The sequence below is a fragment of the Vitis vinifera genome, chromosome 17 (assembly GCF_030704535.1).
Source record: "Vitis vinifera cultivar Pinot Noir 40024 chromosome 17, ASM3070453v1".
In the NCBI taxonomy this organism is placed as follows: domain Eukaryota; kingdom Viridiplantae; phylum Streptophyta; class Magnoliopsida; order Vitales; family Vitaceae; genus Vitis; species Vitis vinifera.
In genome coordinates, this window is record NC_081821.1 from 11,834,359 (window position 1) to 11,855,381 (window position 21,023).

The window sequence follows — 21,023 nt, forward strand, 5'->3', positions numbered from 1 at the left end:
ATTTTCTTATTTTCATAACTTTGGGTTGTGAATAATAATATTTATATAACTTCTGGTTATATAATATAAATTTAATATATATATATATATATATATATATATATATATATATATTCATATAGCTTCTGGCTATATAAGTTTTAACAATTATTAATTTACTAACTTTTTCTTCATAGCTTCAAGCTATGAATAATTAAAATTTAAGTTATGTTATAATAACATTAAATAATTTACAATTATGTTATGATATAACTTCTGGTTATATAACAAAATTAAAAAAAAAAAAGAAAATTATGTATCTTCTAGATACATAGTTGTTCATTGACAATTTTGTTTTGTATAACTTCTAGTTGTACGAGAGAATTAGAAATTATATGCATAGCTTCTGGCTATGAAACAATTGTTAATAAAAATTATTTTCCATAATTCTTATTGTGAAAAATTAGTGAATACGAAATAAAAATTAAAAGCCAATATTTTTTATAACTTTGAGTTATGATTATTTTAGCAAAACAAGAAAATATACAAATTTTTACATAACTTTAAGTTACGAAGTATTTTTTATGTAAATTTATGCATAACTTTAGACTATGAACTATTTATGTTTAACTTCCAGTTACATAATATAATTAAAAGAAATTAAAAGTTAATATCTGTCATAGCTTCAGGCTATGATTATTTTATCAGAATAACAAAATGTTTAAATTTGTACATAGCTTTAGGCTATGAACTATATTTTTTTTTTAATGTAAATTTGTGCATAGTTTCAAGTTATGAACTATTCATTGTGTAGATTTGTGCATAACTTCAAGTTATGAATTATTCATTTTATAGTTTTTGGTTATATAATATTATTTTGTATAACTTCCAATTATATTGTATAATTAAAAACAAATAATTATGAGTTATATACATAGCTTCTGGCTATGTATTTGTAATTTTGGATTTGTATATAGCTAAAGACTATGAACTATTTATTATAAAACTTTTGGCCATATAATGTTATTTTATATAACTTTTAGTTATATAATATAATTAAAAAATAATTACGGATCCTATGCATAGCTTCCGTCTATGTATTTGTAATTTTATAATTTACTGTAGAACATCTGGTTATGAAGATTATGCATATTTTTCATAACTTCTTATTATAAAAATTTTTCTATATAACTTTTAGTTATTAAATAGTTAAAATCTATAATTATATGAAATATAATTCACATAGCTTCTGGCTATGAGATAAAGTAAATAAAAATTATAATAATACAATGCATACTATTCATATTTCATTCAAAGAGAATAAGGCTACATACCAATAAGAAATTTTGTAGATGAATTCTTTTCTTTTTCTTTTCTACCTCTAGTATTCTTATCTTTTTATATACTCAGAGAGTCATGCTGATAACGTGTTATAATAAATTAAAGCAAGAAATAGAGAATACAAAGCACGGGAAAACTTAATAAAATTTCATTAGGAGTCCTTCCATTTTATAAGGAGTTACAAAATATATTTATGAATGATCATCCACAAGTTATTATAATGGTACAAAATCTCATATTTTATAACATTATTATTTATTTACATAGTTAGAATATTTAAATTTATAAATAAATATATATAAATATTATTTTATATTATATTTTAAAATTTTCCTTTTTGATATTTAATTGCAAAATTTTGAATTAAGTTTTTTTGTTTTATAAAGAAAATGGATGAGAAGAATAAATTTAGGGAGAAGTTTTTGGGAAACTTGTGTTTTAAGGCCTTCATTTATAAAATATATGATATTCAAACCCCAACTTTATGAAATATGGAAACTAATCATTAATGGGCAAAATAATATGAGATTTGTGCACTCTGTGCTGAGTCAATTTTATTTGCCTAAATTGCCCCCGATGTCTGATGCATCAGCAGCCAAATAGCCTCAAGGTCATACTTAAAAAAAAAAATTATGAAAATTGATAATTGCAAAAAAAACCACCCGACCCGACTTTGGTTGTCCCCTTCTTTCTCTCTCATTTTAGCAAAAAAAAACCTTAACTCAAGCGACATCTAACTTTGTTCTCAAAAACTTCCGTAACCCTAAATCTGCATTTTAGTTTGTCAGCAACCCAATATGAGATTTCCCTAAGCCGAAATCTCAAAAACTTGCCATTTCAGAAAGTTATTTCAAATCTGAATCGGCCAAAACCTTCACGTCCAAAAAACCCAACTGATACCCATCTTCCCCAATTCTCAAACTTATTAGTTTTTCTCTTAACATCCCGATTAGTTGAACCTGTTTGAATCTAAACGTATGGAGTAGTCGAAGCTGATGGCCATCTTCCTAATACATTGAAGTAAACTGAACGAGAGGCATATCTTGTTTTTGCATCATCAAAGTTGGAATTTCGTTAAGGTTTCTCGAAACGGAATTGGAGTTTTCCCTCTTGTGTGTGTTTTCCGATTACTCAATCACAGGTGAGTTTTCATTTACGAGTTTGTTTGGATGGTGCGAACATCTTAGGGTTTGAAGTGTTTTATTTTGGGGTTTCTTATATTTAGCTTCATTTTCTGTAGAATGAAATATAGGATAAATTATTTTTGGTTAAAGATATGTTCGTATTTAGAGAAAATATATTGTTATTATTATTACTATTATTATTATTTTTTATTTGCTTTCCAGTAATCTATTGTCATCAGATTTTTAGGGAAATTTAGTTCATCTGTATTACTACTAGTCGATGGAAATTTTCTTTCAATTTTAATGGTATATATGAGAGTTACTAGTAGCAACTAAACAGATTATTTGTTTGGTCGTTTGTCATTGTTATTGCTTTACTAAATTTGAATACCAATTTCATTGTGTGTATGATGTTATTGTTTTGTCCTTTGTCTTTGCATGATAGAATTGAATGTATGTTGTTATTGTTTTATGAATTTGATTTGAGACATAATAAAATGATAGCAGTAAGCATGTAAAAGATGAATGTTGACTACAAATTTGGGATGAAAAAGAAGTGACAGCTTTGTGAAGTGTTGGTCATGCCTTAGTTTATTTACAGATTTTATTTATTTTTGAATTGTTTAATGCGTTGTTGAGGTAAGAATTGGTACGCATTTTTTATGAGTTATGTTTTCGAAACCATATTACATTCCTAAGTCTTTAAATTTGAGATGAGTATAGTTTTGTATTTGTCTTTTTATGAGTGGAAAACCGTATTGTATCTTTTCCAGAAAATTATTTCCGAAAACACTAACCAAACAATATCAACATAGAGTCTAACAATTCAATTGGTGATAATGCAGTTGTTCCTTCCCGTATGCGAAAATAACCATTGTCACCTCCATGTGCTGAACATTCCTGTTTGGCGTATCGAGATCCTATCTAGTCTCACACTACAAAGAGGGAACTACATTAGTGCTTCCAATAGGCGATTGTCAATGGCGTTGGAGAGAGCATTGCATGCACATGGAATTCATGTGAATATGGAGGTTTCAAAATTGGTCCATGTACAACCAGATCTAGTGCAGCAAAAAAATGGGTAAATTTTGTTTTGGTTGACAGTTTTAGTTGCAATAAAGTTGTAGTTAAAGTGTGTTAGATGATTGATGCATGTGTATTATAATCCAAACGTTATGCTCATCTAGGTATGACTATGGCATCTTTGCACTCAAGTACATGGAATATTGGAATGGGGCTACCTTAACACAAGCAGTTGCAGAGGTTAGTGCTGGTTTACACACTGTTTTAATCTTAATTTCCAATTTTTTCAACACTTGCAAATAAATTTTTAATGTTTTTTGTAGGAGAAAATGCATGTTTATAGGTTATAAATGGTTGTGACATTGCTCCTTAATCAAGCCAACAATGTTAGAGAGAATATTATAAAGGCATGTGGATTATGAGTAGTTATAGGAGCAGAAAATGTCAAATTCAAGTAATTCATAGAATGACATGTAGTTTTTTGTTTGTAAGTGGTGAAGTTAGTTGTGTTATCCCTTTAAGTTTCTCTTATGTTCCTTTTAATGAATTTGGCCTATGCCAAACTATTTATTCATGACTCTTAAGTTAATATTGGACAACACTATTTAATTGCAAAACTATTGTGTCATATATGTTATTATTTGGTTTTTGTAGTATGAAGTTCCCTTTGAAAGAGGTCTACCTTTATTTTCATTCGAAATGGGACAGTTAAATTTTTTACTAAATGACCTGGACTGTGACACTATTTCTAGGAATTTTTGGATGTAAGATAGTATTAATGTTTGATATAGGTTAGGGCCACATTCTGAGTTTGATTTTACTACTTTAATTTGTCGATTTTGATGGTGTAAATGTGTGTTGACTAGACTAGTTGGTGGTGCGGAAAATGAACAGTAATTTGGTTTGCTTGAGTTTATGCATGCCATGCTTAGATGTATTTCTGGAAACTGAATGGTTCTATTATGTCCATTACTCAAAATGGGGGCCTATCAATTTTTGTAAATGGTTAGGCTAGATTATACTTAGTCCTTATGGCTTGGCATTTATAATTTCATATAATATAACTTAATAAAAAAATTAACATGCAGAACTATGAAATGTTAACATTTGCTATTGAGTTGGAGTTTATATTTTGCTAGTAAACCCACTATCAAATCATTAAGGTGTATGCATTTTTCATAAACATATATCCTATATTTTTCTTTGTTTGCTCTTCTATGATATAAACATTTTCTTTTCTTTTGCTAAATTTGAGTTGTTAGCTCCAACAGTAACTTTTTCCTAATGCATCGAATGATATGTTGATGAAGCACATGTCTTGCATTTAATTATCTACTTCATGTACTTATCCTACTTGTTTGCTTCTTCCCTGATTCCATCCATTTTAAGTGTTCTCACTTCTTGCTCACACTATTTGCCTTGGTAACCATGGGTAGGAGCCTTGCTCTTATGGACTTGTTAATTGCATTCTTGGTCATGAAACCATAGGTGGAAAACAGTTCAGAAAGTTAAGCACAAGGCAAATGAAAATGTAGACAATCATGGGGTTTGTAATGAATTCTTGTCTTTGAAGAGGGGATGTGGGTGTTGAACTGATGTGCTTGTATTTTGTGTTGTTTAACTCTGTTACATAGTTGTCCTTATGTTTTTTTTTTAATTAGAGACCAATGTTTTGTCTTTCATGTAATTGGATTTTGAAATTCTCTAAATGGAGATAAACATAACCTTTTTTTAAGCCAGACTAGATGGATAAATCATGTCTTAAATCTTGTTTTCTATTTGTCAAGAGAACATCACTAAAATTTCAAGTCCAAACAATTCGTTTATGACCTAACCAATGATCTCAGTTTCGGCACCAGCCACACCACAAATTCCATAAACCTATTATTTATTATTACTTTTGTTATTGTAATTGTTCTAATTAGGTGTGATAATCATTAATGTGGGTCTCAGTACGACTATAACACTTGTGTGGTTGTTGTAAATTCTATTAGAAATATAGTATTGGTTTGAGCACCACTATTGCGTGTGTGCATGTGCATTTAAGCCTCAGCACCATTGTGTTGTGTGTTATAAAAACTATTTGTGTTGGTCTTAGCACCCGTATTTTTAGTCATGTAAAATAGGAGTTCGACGTGGAAAGGTTTACTTTGGATTTTTGAGCCAAAATTTTTAGAGCAATTGGAATTTTAGAGCAAAAATTGTCTTCAGAAGACCATGCTCCTAATTGCTCTTGCTTTGTGGCCTATAGTTTAGTCCGTCTTTACCAGGTATCCAACTTAAAATTATTTTAGTTGTTGGTTGGTGGTCCTTTTGTTGATTATGGGTTGGTTTCTGTTACCTTTTCCATGTACAGAGCGAAGAAAATTCGGGATATGGGACAGAAACTGTTGGAGATGGAGAATTCAATTTAGAAACTGGAGAAACACAACCTCAAAGTGCTGAAAAAATGAGGCAGAGCATGCAGTATATGAGGAGAGGACATATGAAAGTAAATTACACTCAAATGACCATGACAAAAATGTCAGAACAATTTTGGCTAAGATAGAATATGAAAGTATGAATTTTGGCATGTGAGCATGTATATGCCATATGTAGTAAACGAATATGTTTTAGCTACAATTCCTCTGTGTTTGATGAATGGTATATGGGGCGCTGCCTATGCCATTTGTTTGAAGATATTAGGACATGTTTGATGAATTAATGTCCATACAGGGGAACAATGTGTTTGATCAATAATGTTTTTTTTTCCCGAAAGATTTGCTGAAATTTAAGTTATGCTAACTTGAGTAGAATATCGCTGCTTTTCCCCTAGGTACTTTGATTTATATTGGAATGAGATGACTATGTTATGCACAAGATAGAAGCAGAATTTAAATTGAAAGGATGACAATATTTTTTTGGTTGTGTTTAGCGTAACAGAATTACAGGCAAGCTATTAGAACAACAAGAAGGATAGTTGGCATCATGTTTCCATCGTAGTAGTGTAAAGTGCTTCTGGAAATTTTGCAACTATTTGTAATCTGAAGCCCACCAAAGGGCACAAACCTAATACAAGTTCTGTGAAACACAAATAGGTTCCTAAGGATGGACGATGTTCATAGACATTTAAAGTAACAAAACATTAATAAATTGCTAGATTTTTTTTTAAAGGAGAATTATGTTTTCACCCCGGTTGGGGTGGATAATTAAGCTAAAGTCCTCCTATCACTCATAATTGATTACAAGGATATGAGATGATAATGGACACAAATACCCCTTTACTCATTTTTGTCTTTATTCTATCACTCTTTACATGTCACTATTAACACATTCTCTCTTCTTTAACCATTTTTTGATTTTTCATTGGTTTTTTTACTTTTTTATAAATAATTGAAAAATCAACATTATTTATATTTTTAAATTATAAATAAACAAAAATTATATTGATGATTTAAAAACTATTTTGAAAAATACTTTCTAAAAAATGTTAAGTTAAATAAATAAAAATTATCTTTTATATTTTAGAAGTAAATAATTTAATGATTAAAACACTATTTAAAATAAATATATTCACTATTTTATTTTCTTTTATACTAAAAAGTATTTAAAAATTTTATTTTTCCTATTATAAAATAAAAGATTCAATTTTTTATTTTTTTATTTTTTTTAAAAATCTTTCTTTCTTGTTTTAATAACTTTTTGAACATGACTTTTAGTAATAAGTTATATGAAATATTGTAAATTTGTTTTTTTTTTAAGATTTTTTTAATGATTTGAATTAATTGAAAATTTATCAAAAAAAAAAAAATTAAAAGAGAGAAATAGGATGGATGAAGAGTTTTTATTTTAAATATACAATTAAAATGTTTTCGTATGACTTAATTTTAGAAGTGAATTATAACTATATATAGTAGATATTGAATTTTTCTTAAATAAAAGGGTTAAAAGGTATATTTACTCATTTCAAATAAAAAAAAATTAAAAATTATATAGATTGTGTTCGAGTTTGGTTTAAAAATATTTTTCTAGTTTTTTTTATTTATTATTATTTTTTTAAATAATTTTTATTTTCTATATGGTCTCTTTTAGAAAATATGTTTAATTAAAAAATGAAAACTATTTTTAAAAATGAAAATTGAAAACCTTGTTTAATACTATTTTTTCATATGAAAATAATAAAAAGACTTAAAAGAGTTTAATCCTAAGACATACGCTTTATTTAACTTCCACATGGAAATTTCAATACTTTCTACGGTAATGATGTTTGGAGAAAAAAATTTGACTCTAAGTCATCCACCATTTTCTCAACCAAACCATTGAAAATATGATTAACACACCTACGTGAACACATAACTTAGAGAGATATGAAATTTGTGTCATTGTACAAGGGTATTACACTAACTGTACAATGAAAATGTACTAAGTGTACAAGGATGTATAAGGCTACCTTTTGTGAAAGATTTCAATCAATTATGAACCACTCCATCATGTCATACACTTTATTTAACTCTCACATAAAAATTTCAATACTTTCCCTAGTAATGATGTTTAAGGAAAAAAAATTGACCCGGAGTCATCCGATATTTTCTCAACCAAACAATTAGAAACATGGTTAACACACTTACATGGATACATAATTTAGGAGGAATATGAAATTTGTACCACTGTACAAGGGTGTTACATTAACTGTACAAGGGTATTACACTAATTGTACAAGGAAAATATACTAAGCGTACAAGGATGTACAAGGCTAGTATTTGTGAAAATTTTCAATCAATTATGAATTACTCTTTTATTTTCCTTGTCACCCAAGAATTGTATACTCATTACACTAATTGTACAAGGGAAATATAGTAAGTGTACAAGGATGTGCAAGACTAGTATTTGTGAAAAATTTCAATCGATTATGAATTACTCCTTTATTTTCCTTGTCACCCAAGAATTGTATACTCATGTCATACACTTTATTTAATTCCCATATGGAAATTCTAATGTTTTCCCCAATAATAATGTTGGGGGAAAAAATTTAACCATAAGTCATCCACAATTTTCTCAACCAAATGATTAAAAACATACTTAACACACCTACATGGACACATAACTTAGGAAGGAAATGAAATTTGCACCACTGTATAATATTACACTAATTGTACAGGGGGAATGTGCCAAGTGTACAAGGGCGTACAGAACTCCTAATAGGTTTTGTATGATTTTTAATCAACTTGAGTTTGACATTAGAACGATTATCGATAGTTTTTTTTTTCCTCTTTTTTGTTTTTTTACCAAACTATGCCATTAAGACCAATGAGAAATAATATACAACATATTTATTATTTTTTAAGTAAGAAACAAAAAAAAAATATTTGCTAAGGTATTTAAAAAATATTTATTATATATTTTATAAGTTTGAAAAAAAAATTTAATGATGTCTAATTTGCAAGTTAAAACAAATAAAGAATACTAATATTTTATGAGATGTTTAAAAATTGTTTAATATATATAAGAAATAATATAAGTTTGAAATAAATAATAATATTTATTATATATTATGTAAGTTTGAAAAAAAGAATAATATTTGATAAGGTATTTAAAAATTATTTACTTCAAAAATGCATTTGACAATAATAATTTTTAACTATTTATCTTTCATGTTCAATTTGTTGGAGAAAAATAAGTGGTAAATCATTTAACTTGATCCCACTAATAAATAAGTGAGAGAAGGGTGAAAAAGTCAAAGAAAGAAAAGAGAAAGGTAGGAGTGGCTGGTAGCTTTTTCATTTGATAGTTAAGGGTATTTTAGGGATTTTTTAAAGGCTATTTCCTTCCTCTTAATTTCTATTATTTCCTTGGGTTTTGAATTTAATTATGGGTGATAGGAGAACCTTATCTCAATTATCCAACCTAGCTAGGGTGGAAACACAATTCTTTTTTTTTTTTTAAATTCACATATAACAAGTTTGAGTTATAAAAAGCTTTCATTACGTCCTATGTTATTGTTATTATTTATCGAGTTTTTTATGCTTTACTTACGAAGGCATTTTAGTTAGATTGTAATTATAATTAGCTGGGTTGAAAACTAGAAATTAGTTAAACATAGACAAACAATTGAAAACTGAAACTAAAATGTCGAACTAAATGTGCGAACGTGGCATCAGTCTAGTAAACCAGTACAACAATGCTTAACGTTTATTATTAAAATTACACTTCGAACCCGTTTGGCACTAATTTTAATGGAAAGGTTTTTTTTTTTTACAGTGTTTTCTTAGGTAGTGTTGATGTGAATAACACTTTTATGAGAATAAGGGAAATTAAGTATCATATTGTTTTATAAAATATGTTGTATAAATACACAAACACTTTTAATATTAGTAAATTACAACAAATGACATACAATTGTAATTACGAAAACGAATATAGTATGATAAACAAAAAACTTTTTATTATAACACAATATAATATTTAAAACTGGTTTAGAGTTTCCAATGATAGAGCTTTAACATTGGCCCAATTAGGCAGAATTGCAGGCAGATCAGGAACAAAAGATGATAGAGCGGCAACAATAATTGGAAGCTACTAGCAAGGTTCATGGAGAAGATGTCTGTGCATTTTGGCTTGTAATGATGATCTAGAGATGACTTGGTTGGTGCATACCTAATAAAAAAGCAATTAACATTGGTTAAGGAAACTTGCAAATACAACAAGCGAACAAAAAATGAAGAAAGGAAACCCAACAAAGGTGGAGTTCAACACAAAATTTGCACACATGGAAAAATTGTTCAAAGTGGTGAATACCACATATAGGTAGTACCTAGGGTACATTTAGGTAGTACATTCACACTATTATGAGTAGATAACGTTCAAAGTAACAAACCAATTAAGACAAAGTAATGCCATTATCGAATCTGTAAGGGAATGAAAGAAGTGTGTCTTCAGTTTCAAAATGCAACATTTCTCCAACGTTAAGGACAATAACCAATTGGACCTTACTACATAAGAAGTAGTGAGATAGCACCTATGATGCATTAAGGTTGAACCTAAACAGCATGACGATAGTCAGTGAAGTGCATTAAGGTAGTACCTAATGCACACATTCTAAATAATAAATTATTTCTAAATAATGTCATGGACAATTAAGGACATTGTGTAGTGAAGATGTTGGACAAATATTGATTCATTGTCAAAATACGATGGAATTGAATGTCAAGCATAGGCCCTATGGTTGAGGAAGGTGCGACCTAGGAATGATAAACAACCCAAGGTTCATGAACTCACTAACTAAGCTCCATTAAGTTAATAAATAAGGTTCACAATGGTAGTCCCTAAGTTGCAGTAAGGTAGTACAATTAATATTCATTACGGTAGTCCCTAAGCTGCAGTAAGGTAGTAGTCGTAAGGTTAACTAGGGTAGTCTGTAAGATGTAGTAAGGTAGTACTCATCAGGTTAATTAAGGTAGTATCAAAGACACATTAAGGTAGTACCTTAGGCACATTAAAGTAGTACCTTAGGCACATTAAGGTAGTACCTTAGGCACATTCAGGTAGTACCCTAGCCACATCAAGGTTGTAATTCAGATGCCATAAGGTATTACAAAAGATGAAAAAAATGGCTAACCTATTGCAACATAACAATGCCATTCTCAATTAAGGAAATTGTCTATTCATTCTAATTGCTTAGTTTTTTTTTTAACTAAGTGGAAATTGAATGCCGAAGCATACATACTATGGTTGACCTAGGTAGTACATTGGAATCACAAATTAACTACAGATTGGAAAACAAAGCTAGTAGGAAAGTTGTGGGTTGCACGATTCAGGTTTCCAAATGTGGAGAGAAAGTGTTATAGTAAGGTAGTACCTAAGGGACATTTAGGTAGTACCTAGGGTACATTTAAGTAGTACCTAGGGTACATTAAGACAGTACCTTCAGACTATTATGAGTAGATAACGTTCGAAGTGACTAACCAATTAAGACAAAGTAATGCCATTATCGAATCTGTAAGGGAATGAAAGAAGTGTATCTTCAGTTTTAAAATGCAACATTTCTCCAACGTTAAGGACAATAACCAATTGCACCTTACTACATAAGAACTAGTGAGATAGCACCTATGATGCATTAAGGTTGAACCTAAACTACATGATGATAGTAAGTGAAGTGCATTAGGGTAGTACCTAATGCACACATTCTAAATAATAAATTATTTGTAAATAATGCCATAGACAATTCAAGACATTGTCTATTGAGGGAAGATGTTGGACATATATCCATTCAACGTCAAATTAGAATGAAATTGAATGTCAAGCGTAGGTCCTATGGTTGAGGAAAGTGCTACCTAGAATTGATGAACAACCTAAGGTTCATGAACCCACTACCTAAGCTTCATTAAGTTAATAACTAAGGTTCACAATAGTAGTCCCTAAGTTGCAGTAAGGTAGGACTCCTGAGGTTCATTAGGGTAGTTCTTGAGCTGCAGTAAGGAAGTACTCCTAAGGTTCACTACAGTAGTACCTAAGCCACATTAAGGTAGTACCTTAGGCACATTAAAGTAGTACCTTAGGCACTTTATGGTGGTACCTTAGCCACATTAAGGTAGTTAATCAGGTGCAATAAGGTATGAGCTAAGGTCAATGGAATGCCTAACCTATTACTACATAACAATGCCATGCTCAATTAAATAAACTGTCATTTTCAACCTAATGGCTTGGTTATGTATCAAACTAGGATGAAATTGAATGACAGAGATACATCCTATGATTGACCATGGTAGTACCTAGAATTCACAAAGTAACCACATAGTGTTTATGAAGCTAGTAGCCAGGTTGTGCTCCGCTGCATCATTAAGGTTCCCAAATGTGGAGAGAATGTGGTATAGTTAGGTAGTTCCTAGGGGACATTAAGGTAGTACCTAAGGGAGATTATGGTAGTACCTAAAGGTCAATAAGGTAGTACTTAAACCATATTAGGGTACTATAGTAGGTACGTTAAGGTAGTACTTAAGAGACATTAAAGTTGTACCTAGGGTACGTTAAGGTAGTACATAATGCACATTTAGGTAGTACCTTCAGACAATTATGATTACATTAGGTACCAATTGACTAACCACTTATAACAGAATAAACCAATGCTCCAATTTAGCATGCAATTTTTTATAAAATGTGTCTTCAGTACAAAAGTGGAACATTAATCCAATGTGCATCAAGGGGAGCAAGTTACATAGGTAAAGTACATGACGATAGTACCTAAAGTGCATTAGGGTAGTACCTAAGGATAACATTCTAGAAATCATTTTAGAACATAATAATCTCATCTACAATTCAGGAAATTGTGTACCGAGTTCAGAATTTCGACATATAACAAATAATTATCAAATTATAATGGAATTCAATGCCAAAAAGACTTCTATGCTCGAGGAAGCTCCTATGTAGGATTGATAAAGTAAGTACCTAACGTTCACAAACCAACTACCCAAGCTCCATTAAGGTAATAACTAAGGTTCACATAAGGAGTCCCCATGCTGCATTAGGGTAGTATCGTAGCTACATTTACGTATTATCTTAGGTACATTCAGGTAGCCACATGGCCAATCTGCCCTTTGCCTAAGGTCAAATGTTCACCTATGCCATTACAACATAACAATGACATGCTCAATTAAGGAAATTGTGTATTATCTACTCATTTCTTGATTCATCTTCAAACTTGGAATTGAATGCAAAAGATACATCCTATGATTGAACACGGGTAGAACGTAGTATTGACAAAGCAACTACAGTTGATTCAGAAATTAAGTACCCAATGTGTGCTAGGGTAGGGCTATAGGTTTCACAATGGTAATATGTATAGGACATTAAAGTAGTACCTAAGGTACATTAAGGTAGTACCTAAAGTTTATTACGATAGTACCTAATGGTTATTAAGGTAGTACCTAAGGTTCAGTCAGGCAATGCTTACATCTAAGGTGAACAAACTCACAAAAATTACAAAATATGATGCCCACGCACGTTGTAAAGGTTCACAAAGGTTACAAGCCAAGGTGTGCTAAGGTATAAGACCATAAATAGCCTCATGACTTCACGTAGAGCATGTAGGATGTGTTTGACATATGGGAATTGGATTGGAAATGGAGCTGAATCATAATATTATATAGAAGAGATGAATCAAAATTCTAGTAGGAGTGAGAGTAGGTTCCCATCAAAATGAATACATCATTCATATTCTCATATTATAAAACAATCTAAACAAATTAATTAATGGAAAATGCCATTACTTCCCATTTCTCATTCTCTATTCTACCTTTACAAACATTACCTTATAGTGTTACTCAAGCATTATCGGATTCATATTTCACAACATTCATGCCACAACAAAAACAATATAGTATCATATTTTCTTCATTCTATCTAACAATAACCGTTGTAACACATCATGGAAGTTACCTTTGGTGCAACATTCACATTTCCAAATACACCAATGTCCAAATACTCAACAAGACAGGAAAGAGCCTACAAGCATGCGATCTAAAATCCACCTACATGCGAAGCTATCGCCTCACCACTGCACACATATTTCGGAATCCAACAACCACTCCACAATTGTTGATGTGCTCCATTAAAAAGAATTAAACAAACAAACAAACAAAATACCACTAAATATAAATTAATTACCTAAAGATTTTGGCGGGGGTTAGGCCAAAATGCAACCCAATCAGACGAAAAGGAGATTTCTTCTTCACGAAGCCAATATTTCGCATTTGTCGTTTTTGTTCGGGTTCACTCAGTTGAACCAGAATTTTAATCACATTGTTGCCTCCTTAAACCCTATTTTTAATTGGACCTTTTTACCATGAAGTGCTTCATTTGCTTCTTCAGCAACTGCACAACAAAGAAAAATGTAGATTGAGGTTTTTGTTTCAAGGTTTCTTCTCAGAAATATGTCCAATTTTGCAAATTTAAACACGGTTTTCGATTCATGGTTTCTTCTCTGAAATGTGTGGAATTTTGCAAATTTAAACACGGTATACGCTCTGCCTGCTTGCGAACATGAAGACGAAGGAGATAAATGTTCCTAAACTATGAGAGGACGAAAGAAAGGGAAATTTCATATTGGGCATCAGTTGGGTTTGTTGGGCGTGAAGGTTTTGGCCGATTCAGATTTGAAATGGCCTTCTAAAATGACAAGTTTTTGAGATTCCGACTTCGGGAAAATCTCAAATTTGGTTTCTGACAAACTAAAATGCAGATTTAGGGCTACGAGAGTTTTTGAGAAGAAAGTTAGATGTCGATTCCAATTTTGGCTCAAGTTTTTTTTTCCCTAAAATGAGAGAGAGAGAGAGAGAGAGAGAGAGAGAGAGAGAGAGAGAAGGGGACAACCAAATGTTTAGATTTGGGAGAGGCAAATTAGGGATGGAGAACTATCAAATTTGGGAATTTTTTCTAGTTCAAACAAAGAATTGGTTTTTCTTTCCCAGTTCTTTGTCGGGTTAGGTGGTTTTTTATGCAATTAACAAGTTTCACAATTTTTTTTTATTTAAGTATGATGTGGAAGCTATTTGGCTGCTAATGCAGCATACATGGGGGGCAATTTAGGCATATAAAATTGACTTAGTAGAGAGTACACAATTCTCATATTATTCTACTCATTAATAATTAGTTTCCAGATTTCATAAAGTTAGGATTTGAATATCATATATTGTATAAATGAAGGCCCTAATACACAAGTTTCCCTAAGTTTTTAGCTACTAATACGAAAGTATACAAAAAAAAAAAAAAAAAAAACCCTTCAAATTTTTTAAATCAATATTATCTTTATCTATTTAATTGAAACCACCGCTGCTTAACAAAACCCTTGTCTCCTTCCCCATTATCTTCTCCCTCTATGTCGTCTGCAGCTCAACATCTATTGAAGACTTTCCCTTTCAAAATGTTTCGTGCAACCCAATGCCTGTTGAAGCCCTTGCCAGTGGCAAATGGGTATCTAATCTCTCTCCCGGCCAACTTCACCACCAAAACCCCACTTCCATATCTTTCAACACCCTTCAAACTCCATCTCTCATGGTCTCTCTCCTCACTCTCTCCACCACCTTTGTTCCTCAAAAACAAGACCCTTTCTTCATCTGGAGTTACCTCTGATGGCCAGACCTCAGACTCTGCTCGACCAGGTGAGGACAACACAGTGGTCATCAAAGAAGAAGAGCTCACTTGGCAGAATCAAGAGATTTCCGGATCCTATCCCCACGTTTCCGATTGGAAATCCAATGGCAATAGTGATGGTAGGGATGTTGATGATATTAAGGATTCTTAACCTCCATAACTTTTCATATGATAATTGATTTAGCTTCACTTTCTGTGTAATTTGTTGTTTTAATGGATCACACTTCACATTGACGCTATCATCTTAAATATAATTATCTTTACCTTAACGACTAATTTTCATGAAATTGTGAGATTTATCATGGAAAATTTGGAGGATAAGGAGGGGAAAGCCTGGGTGATTTTCTATAAATAGATGTTGGTTGTCTGCATACTGTACTGTGTTTTGTCATTAATCAACTTATCCGTACTTAAATTTTATGATTCATAAGGATTTTTATTTTTATTTTTTTTATGGGGGTTTTTGTTGATCAAAGAAAATGGTGTGGTATTGGAGGTGGTGGTGCCAAGATGACGATCACTGCCAAGCCTAGCATCACTGACAGTGGCCTAATGGTGGGTGGCAGAGTTGTTTGCAACAGAGTTGCAGAAAATCTCGTCGTTTCACCAGAGAGCTCCGGGTCAGCTTTCCTTGGTGCCACTTCACCAGCGCCAAGATCACGTCATGTGTTCAATGTTGGTGTTCTTGAGTGAGTTTCTTGTATCTGCAATGCTTTTCTATTCCTATTTGTTGATCTTGGTGTGTTTTCTTGATCATGTTTGGTTGCTGGGAAATGTCATGAGAAGGAAAAACAAATTCTGGATGTTGCAAGAGCACCTCCTGCACAAGCTGTTGGGGATTCCCAAATTTTCATTTCTTTTGCTGTGTGTGCAGCCAAAGAAAGCATTATGAAAAGATTTGTTTAAAAATAGAAGTTTATTCATTAACAGTTGGATGATTATGAATACCCATTTGGTGTTTGGATGTACAAGCTCAAAATTTGTTATTAAAAGAAAAAAAATATGTAGCAACTAATTTAGTAGTTACCCTAATGAAGTCTCCTAAATTTGAATTACCATCACATAATGCTCCTTGTTGCCTTGCCCTCCATGAGAGTGGGAGACCTGACATTGGGTGTTTTCAGTTTTGGTTTATGCATTTGTCATGTATGTGTGTTTTATTCCTTATGGAAATAGTTTCTTGAATAAATTTATAAAATAAATAAACAGTTTTTAATAAAAAAATTTTGATATCACTACTCCTTTTGTTTATATAACAGTTGAAATCTGTTTGTTTATGGAATAATTTATGTAATTTGTTGTCTGTGGCCATTGCAGGGGATACAGGTTCATTTGCCTCTTTAGGGCTAAATTTTGGTGGATGATACCGCGAGTAGGAAAATCAGCGAGTGAAATTCCAATGGAAACTCAAATGCTTCTCTTGGATGTAAGAGAAGAGTCTGCCCTTGATGACGAGAATTCTTCTGACATGACTTCTGAAAGCACATTCTATGTTCTGTTTTTACCCGTGTTGGATGGACCCTTTCGGACAAGTTTACAAGGGACTTCTGAAAATGTGCTCCAGTTCTGTGTAGAAAGTGGTAAATTTAATTTTCTTTTTGTTATTTTAGCTCCATATTTGAAACCCCATTTCATTATTTCCGCTCCTGACTTGGTTCGATTTTATGGTTATTTATTGCTCCAGGAGATCCCAGTGTCCAAGCCTCCCAAGTGTTGGAAGCAGTTCTAATAAATTCAGGGGACAACCCATTTGAGCTCCTTAAGAACTCTATCAAGTATGATTGATTTGGAGACCTAAACTAGTTAATTACCTGTCTTCATATGGAGCTACTGTTATTTGAAAGAGATGAACGATGAATCCTTACACTTCCAAATGCTTATTGTTTATTTGGCATAGGATACTGGAGAAACGCAAAGGTACTTTTGCTCACATTGAACACAAAAAGGTGATGAAAAATGAAATCTTTAGAGCATATGCTAATCACAATAGGAATATCATTTCAATTAACCTCTGTATTTTAATTGACAGGCTCCTCCACATTTGGACTGGTTTGGATGGTGCACATGGGATGCTTTTTATACTGAAGTCAATCCACAAGGCATAAGAGAGGGTCTTCAAAGGTACAAAAAGGGACACACATATTTCAGTTAGCAATTTAAATGAAAATGGCACCAGTTTTCAACTTGTCCAATAAGTTCAGTAGGGTTCATTTTGTCTTTAACTTATTATATTTTGACAGCTTTTTAGAAGGAGGCTGTCCACCAAAATTCTTGATCATTGATGATGGATGGCAAGAGACGATAAATGAGTTCCACAAAGGAAGTAAACTGCATATAGATGGGACACAGTGGGTTTTATTTTCATGGGATTGTATTCCTTCCAAAATCTAGTAACATCAAATTGCTATCACCTCACTAGCTTTTCTGTGTACACATAGGTTTGCAACCAGATTGGTGGATATAAGAGAAAATAGTAAGTTCAAGAGCTCTGGTTCAGAGAGTTCATGCATTGACCTACATGATTTTATTCAGACCATCAAAGAGAGATACAGACTCAAGTAAGGTAATTTCCCTCAATGCAGAATTTCACTTCTCTCTTGCTTATCATACTTAGATTTTTTCAATGTTTCTTACAATGAGAATATTTCATTGTGCAGATTTGTTTATATGTGGCATGCTATAATTGGCTATTGGGGAGGGGTCCTTCCATCTTCCAAAATGATGGAAAAATACAATCCCAAGCTTGCATACCCAATTCAATCACCTGGCAACATAGGAAATCTTAGAGATATTGCTGTGGACAGCTTGGAGAAATATGGAGTTGGGATGATTGACCCTGAAAAAATCTTTCATTTTTATAATGATCTGCATGGCTATCTTGCTAGTAGCGGAGTAGATGGAGTGAAGGTGGATGTTCAGAATATATTAGAAACCATAGGTAAGGGGTATGGTGGAAGGGTTTTGCTGACTAGACAATATCAATTTGCACTGGATGAATCTATTGCGAGAAATTTCAAAGATAACAGCCTGATTTGCTGCATGAGTCACAACTCAGATTCCATTTACAGGTTTGCCTATCCTTCATTTCTAAACATAAACCAAGCTGGAGGGTATTTTTCTGATTAAATGGGTTTGATTACTGCCAGTTCAAGGAAGAGTGCAGTTGCAAGAGCATCAGAGGATTTCATGCCAAAGGAACCAACATTTCAGACTGTACATATTGCCTCTGTAGCTTTTAACAGTCTTCTGCTTGGGGAGATTGTGGTACCGGATTGGGACACGTTCCATGTAAGAATTCTTCCTTCTCCATATTATTTTCATTCTCTAAAGATGGCACATAATGAAAACTTCTACTATCAAAAGATTTGAGCTGATTTGGCACTAATAACATGGTACCATATTTCAGTTTGAGACAAAATTTTCATTAACTAAAACTGGACTAACAAAGTAGAAGCATGTAAAAGATGGTGCTATAGATGCCTCAAACTCATAATTTAAGGACACAGTCCCTCATTCAACTTCCAGTGTTTTTTGGCTCTTGGAAGGTTACTTAGAGATTGCCACGTATCAAGTACTTTCTTTCTTCATTGCAGAGCAACCATAGCACAGCTGAGTTTCATGGGGCAGCAAGAGCGTTGGGTGGCTGTGCAGTATATGTAAGGTGAGGGCATGATTATTAATGAATAAGTTTGCATCTATTTCTTGGAAAAGAAAACATTGTGAAAGTATTTTCCTATCTGTTGGGTTTAGGCATACATATTTACCATTTCTTTGTGGAGTTCAGGCATGGATACTTTCTCTTGTTGTTCTTCCCCTTTTAGTACAACTGTAAGGAAGAAAGCCTTTCACTACTTTGCTGGTGTCTGCAGTGACAGGCCAGGCACACATGATTTCAGGATCCTCAAAAGGCTAGTATTGCCTGATGGATCTGTACTGAGAGCTAAATATCCTGGCAGACCTACGCGGGACTGCTTATTCAAGGACCCAGTCATGGATGGGGAAAGGTGAAGTTTCTCTTAAAATACCTTTTGCTGACTCAAAGGGTAGGTGACTGACACACACGCACACACACGCAAAACATATATAGTTCTCTAACAATAGTTATCTATATTGAAGTATGCAGTCTGCTGAAGATTTGGAATTTGAACAAGTTATCAGGGGTTGTTGGTGTTTTCAATTGCCAAGGAGCAGGAAATTGGCCAATGAAAGATGCTGAAGCAGTGCCCGTCTTGGCATCTACACCTACCTTCCTTTCAGGACATGTCAGTCCCCTAGATGTTGAATATCTTGACCAAGTTGCAGGTGACAACTGGCGTGGAGACTCTGCTGTATATGCATTCTATTCAGGTCTATTTCAAATTTCCCATCTTATTTGGATCCTGGTTTTGCATTGGAAACCCTTTTTTCAAGAATAACCATCAAAACTCTTATATTGTAGGATCTCTTTCTAGATTGTCAAAGAAAGCAAACCTTGAAGTGTCCTTGGCAGTTCTAAAATGTGAAATTTTCACCATATGTCCAGTTAGGGTGAGAAAATCATTCGCCCTTTCTGTCATATTATTCTGTTTGAATTGGATGGCATGAAATGCTTATACAGAAAGAGGGTACTGCAACAGGTATTGGGTCAGAATCTTCAATTTGCTCCCATTGGATTGCTTGACATGTACAACTCCGGTGGAGCGGTTGAAGCTTTGGAGCATACTAATCATCCTGCAGGGTGCAGGGTAAAGATCAGTGTGCGGGGCTGTGGCCGATTTGGAGCATACTCAAGCAAAAAACCACTATCTTGTATTGTGGACATGCAGGAGGAAGAATTCCAATACAATGCTGAGGGTGGATTGTTGACACTTAAACTCCAAGGAGAATGCAGCTTAAGAGAGATCAAAATCGTGTATTGAGGTTTCTGAGCAATCAAAGCCACAAGACTAAAACAGCATTCCATACACATTTTGTATGAGCTTAATTTGATTCCGTCAATGTGTTATGAACTCCATCCTTGGAGAATTATCAGTACAAAAATGTAATTCAGTATGGCACCCAAGCTCTTGAAGGAAGGAGCAGACTAGGGTAAGATGAGTTTTTAGCTTGCCATGTGGTTTCTTGCAGACATGGCTTCCAAATGTGATTTATATTGATATGAAGCTGATGTTATATAGATGGGCGGATGATTGTTAATGATTTCTGAATCAAATTGAGCTTCTTAAATTTGATTGTGTACCCATCACAGTGAACTAGAACCCATTCACAGGCATCAACTCAGGTTATCATGCTATTAAAATGCACCATCTGCAAGATTAATGTTACTTTATCTCCTATAGCTTCACTCAATGGATCTGTAGTGATGATAGTCTAATGGGTGAAGTTCTTCATGTTTATAAGAGATAAAAGAGAGATTCATTTGATTTGTATGGACCCCAGTTTAACGACATTAGG

General features: G+C 32.7%; 1 protein-coding gene across 4 annotated transcripts; it reads left to right on the top strand.

The window, feature by feature from the left end:
• The first annotated feature begins 15,248 nt into the window (after positions 1-15,248).
• On the top strand, positions 15,249-20,795 carry LOC100245094 (probable galactinol--sucrose galactosyltransferase 2). Of its 4 annotated transcripts, none has more exons than XM_002278853.3 (15): positions 15,252-15,709; positions 16,087-16,279; positions 16,908-17,170; positions 17,275-17,365; positions 17,488-17,536; positions 17,620-17,711; positions 17,831-17,938; positions 18,029-18,148; positions 18,248-18,658; positions 18,737-18,878; positions 19,184-19,251; positions 19,460-19,594; positions 19,714-19,937; positions 20,029-20,117; positions 20,207-20,795. In XM_002278853.3, the coding sequence occupies exons 1-15, from the start codon at positions 15,316-15,318 to the stop codon at positions 20,486-20,488; spliced, it is 2,661 nt and encodes an 886-aa protein (XP_002278889.2). In that variant the 5' UTR covers positions 15,252-15,315; the 3' UTR covers positions 20,489-20,795. The 4 variants fall into 4 exon arrangements, with proteins under 4 accessions (XP_059590115.1, XP_002278889.2, XP_010663069.1 ...); XM_010664767.2 differs by having other exon boundaries at positions 15,599-15,709; positions 16,067-16,279; XM_010664770.3 differs by lacking the exon at positions 16,087-16,279 and having other exon boundaries at positions 15,606-15,709.
• Positions 20,796-21,023: the final 228 nt, after the last annotated feature.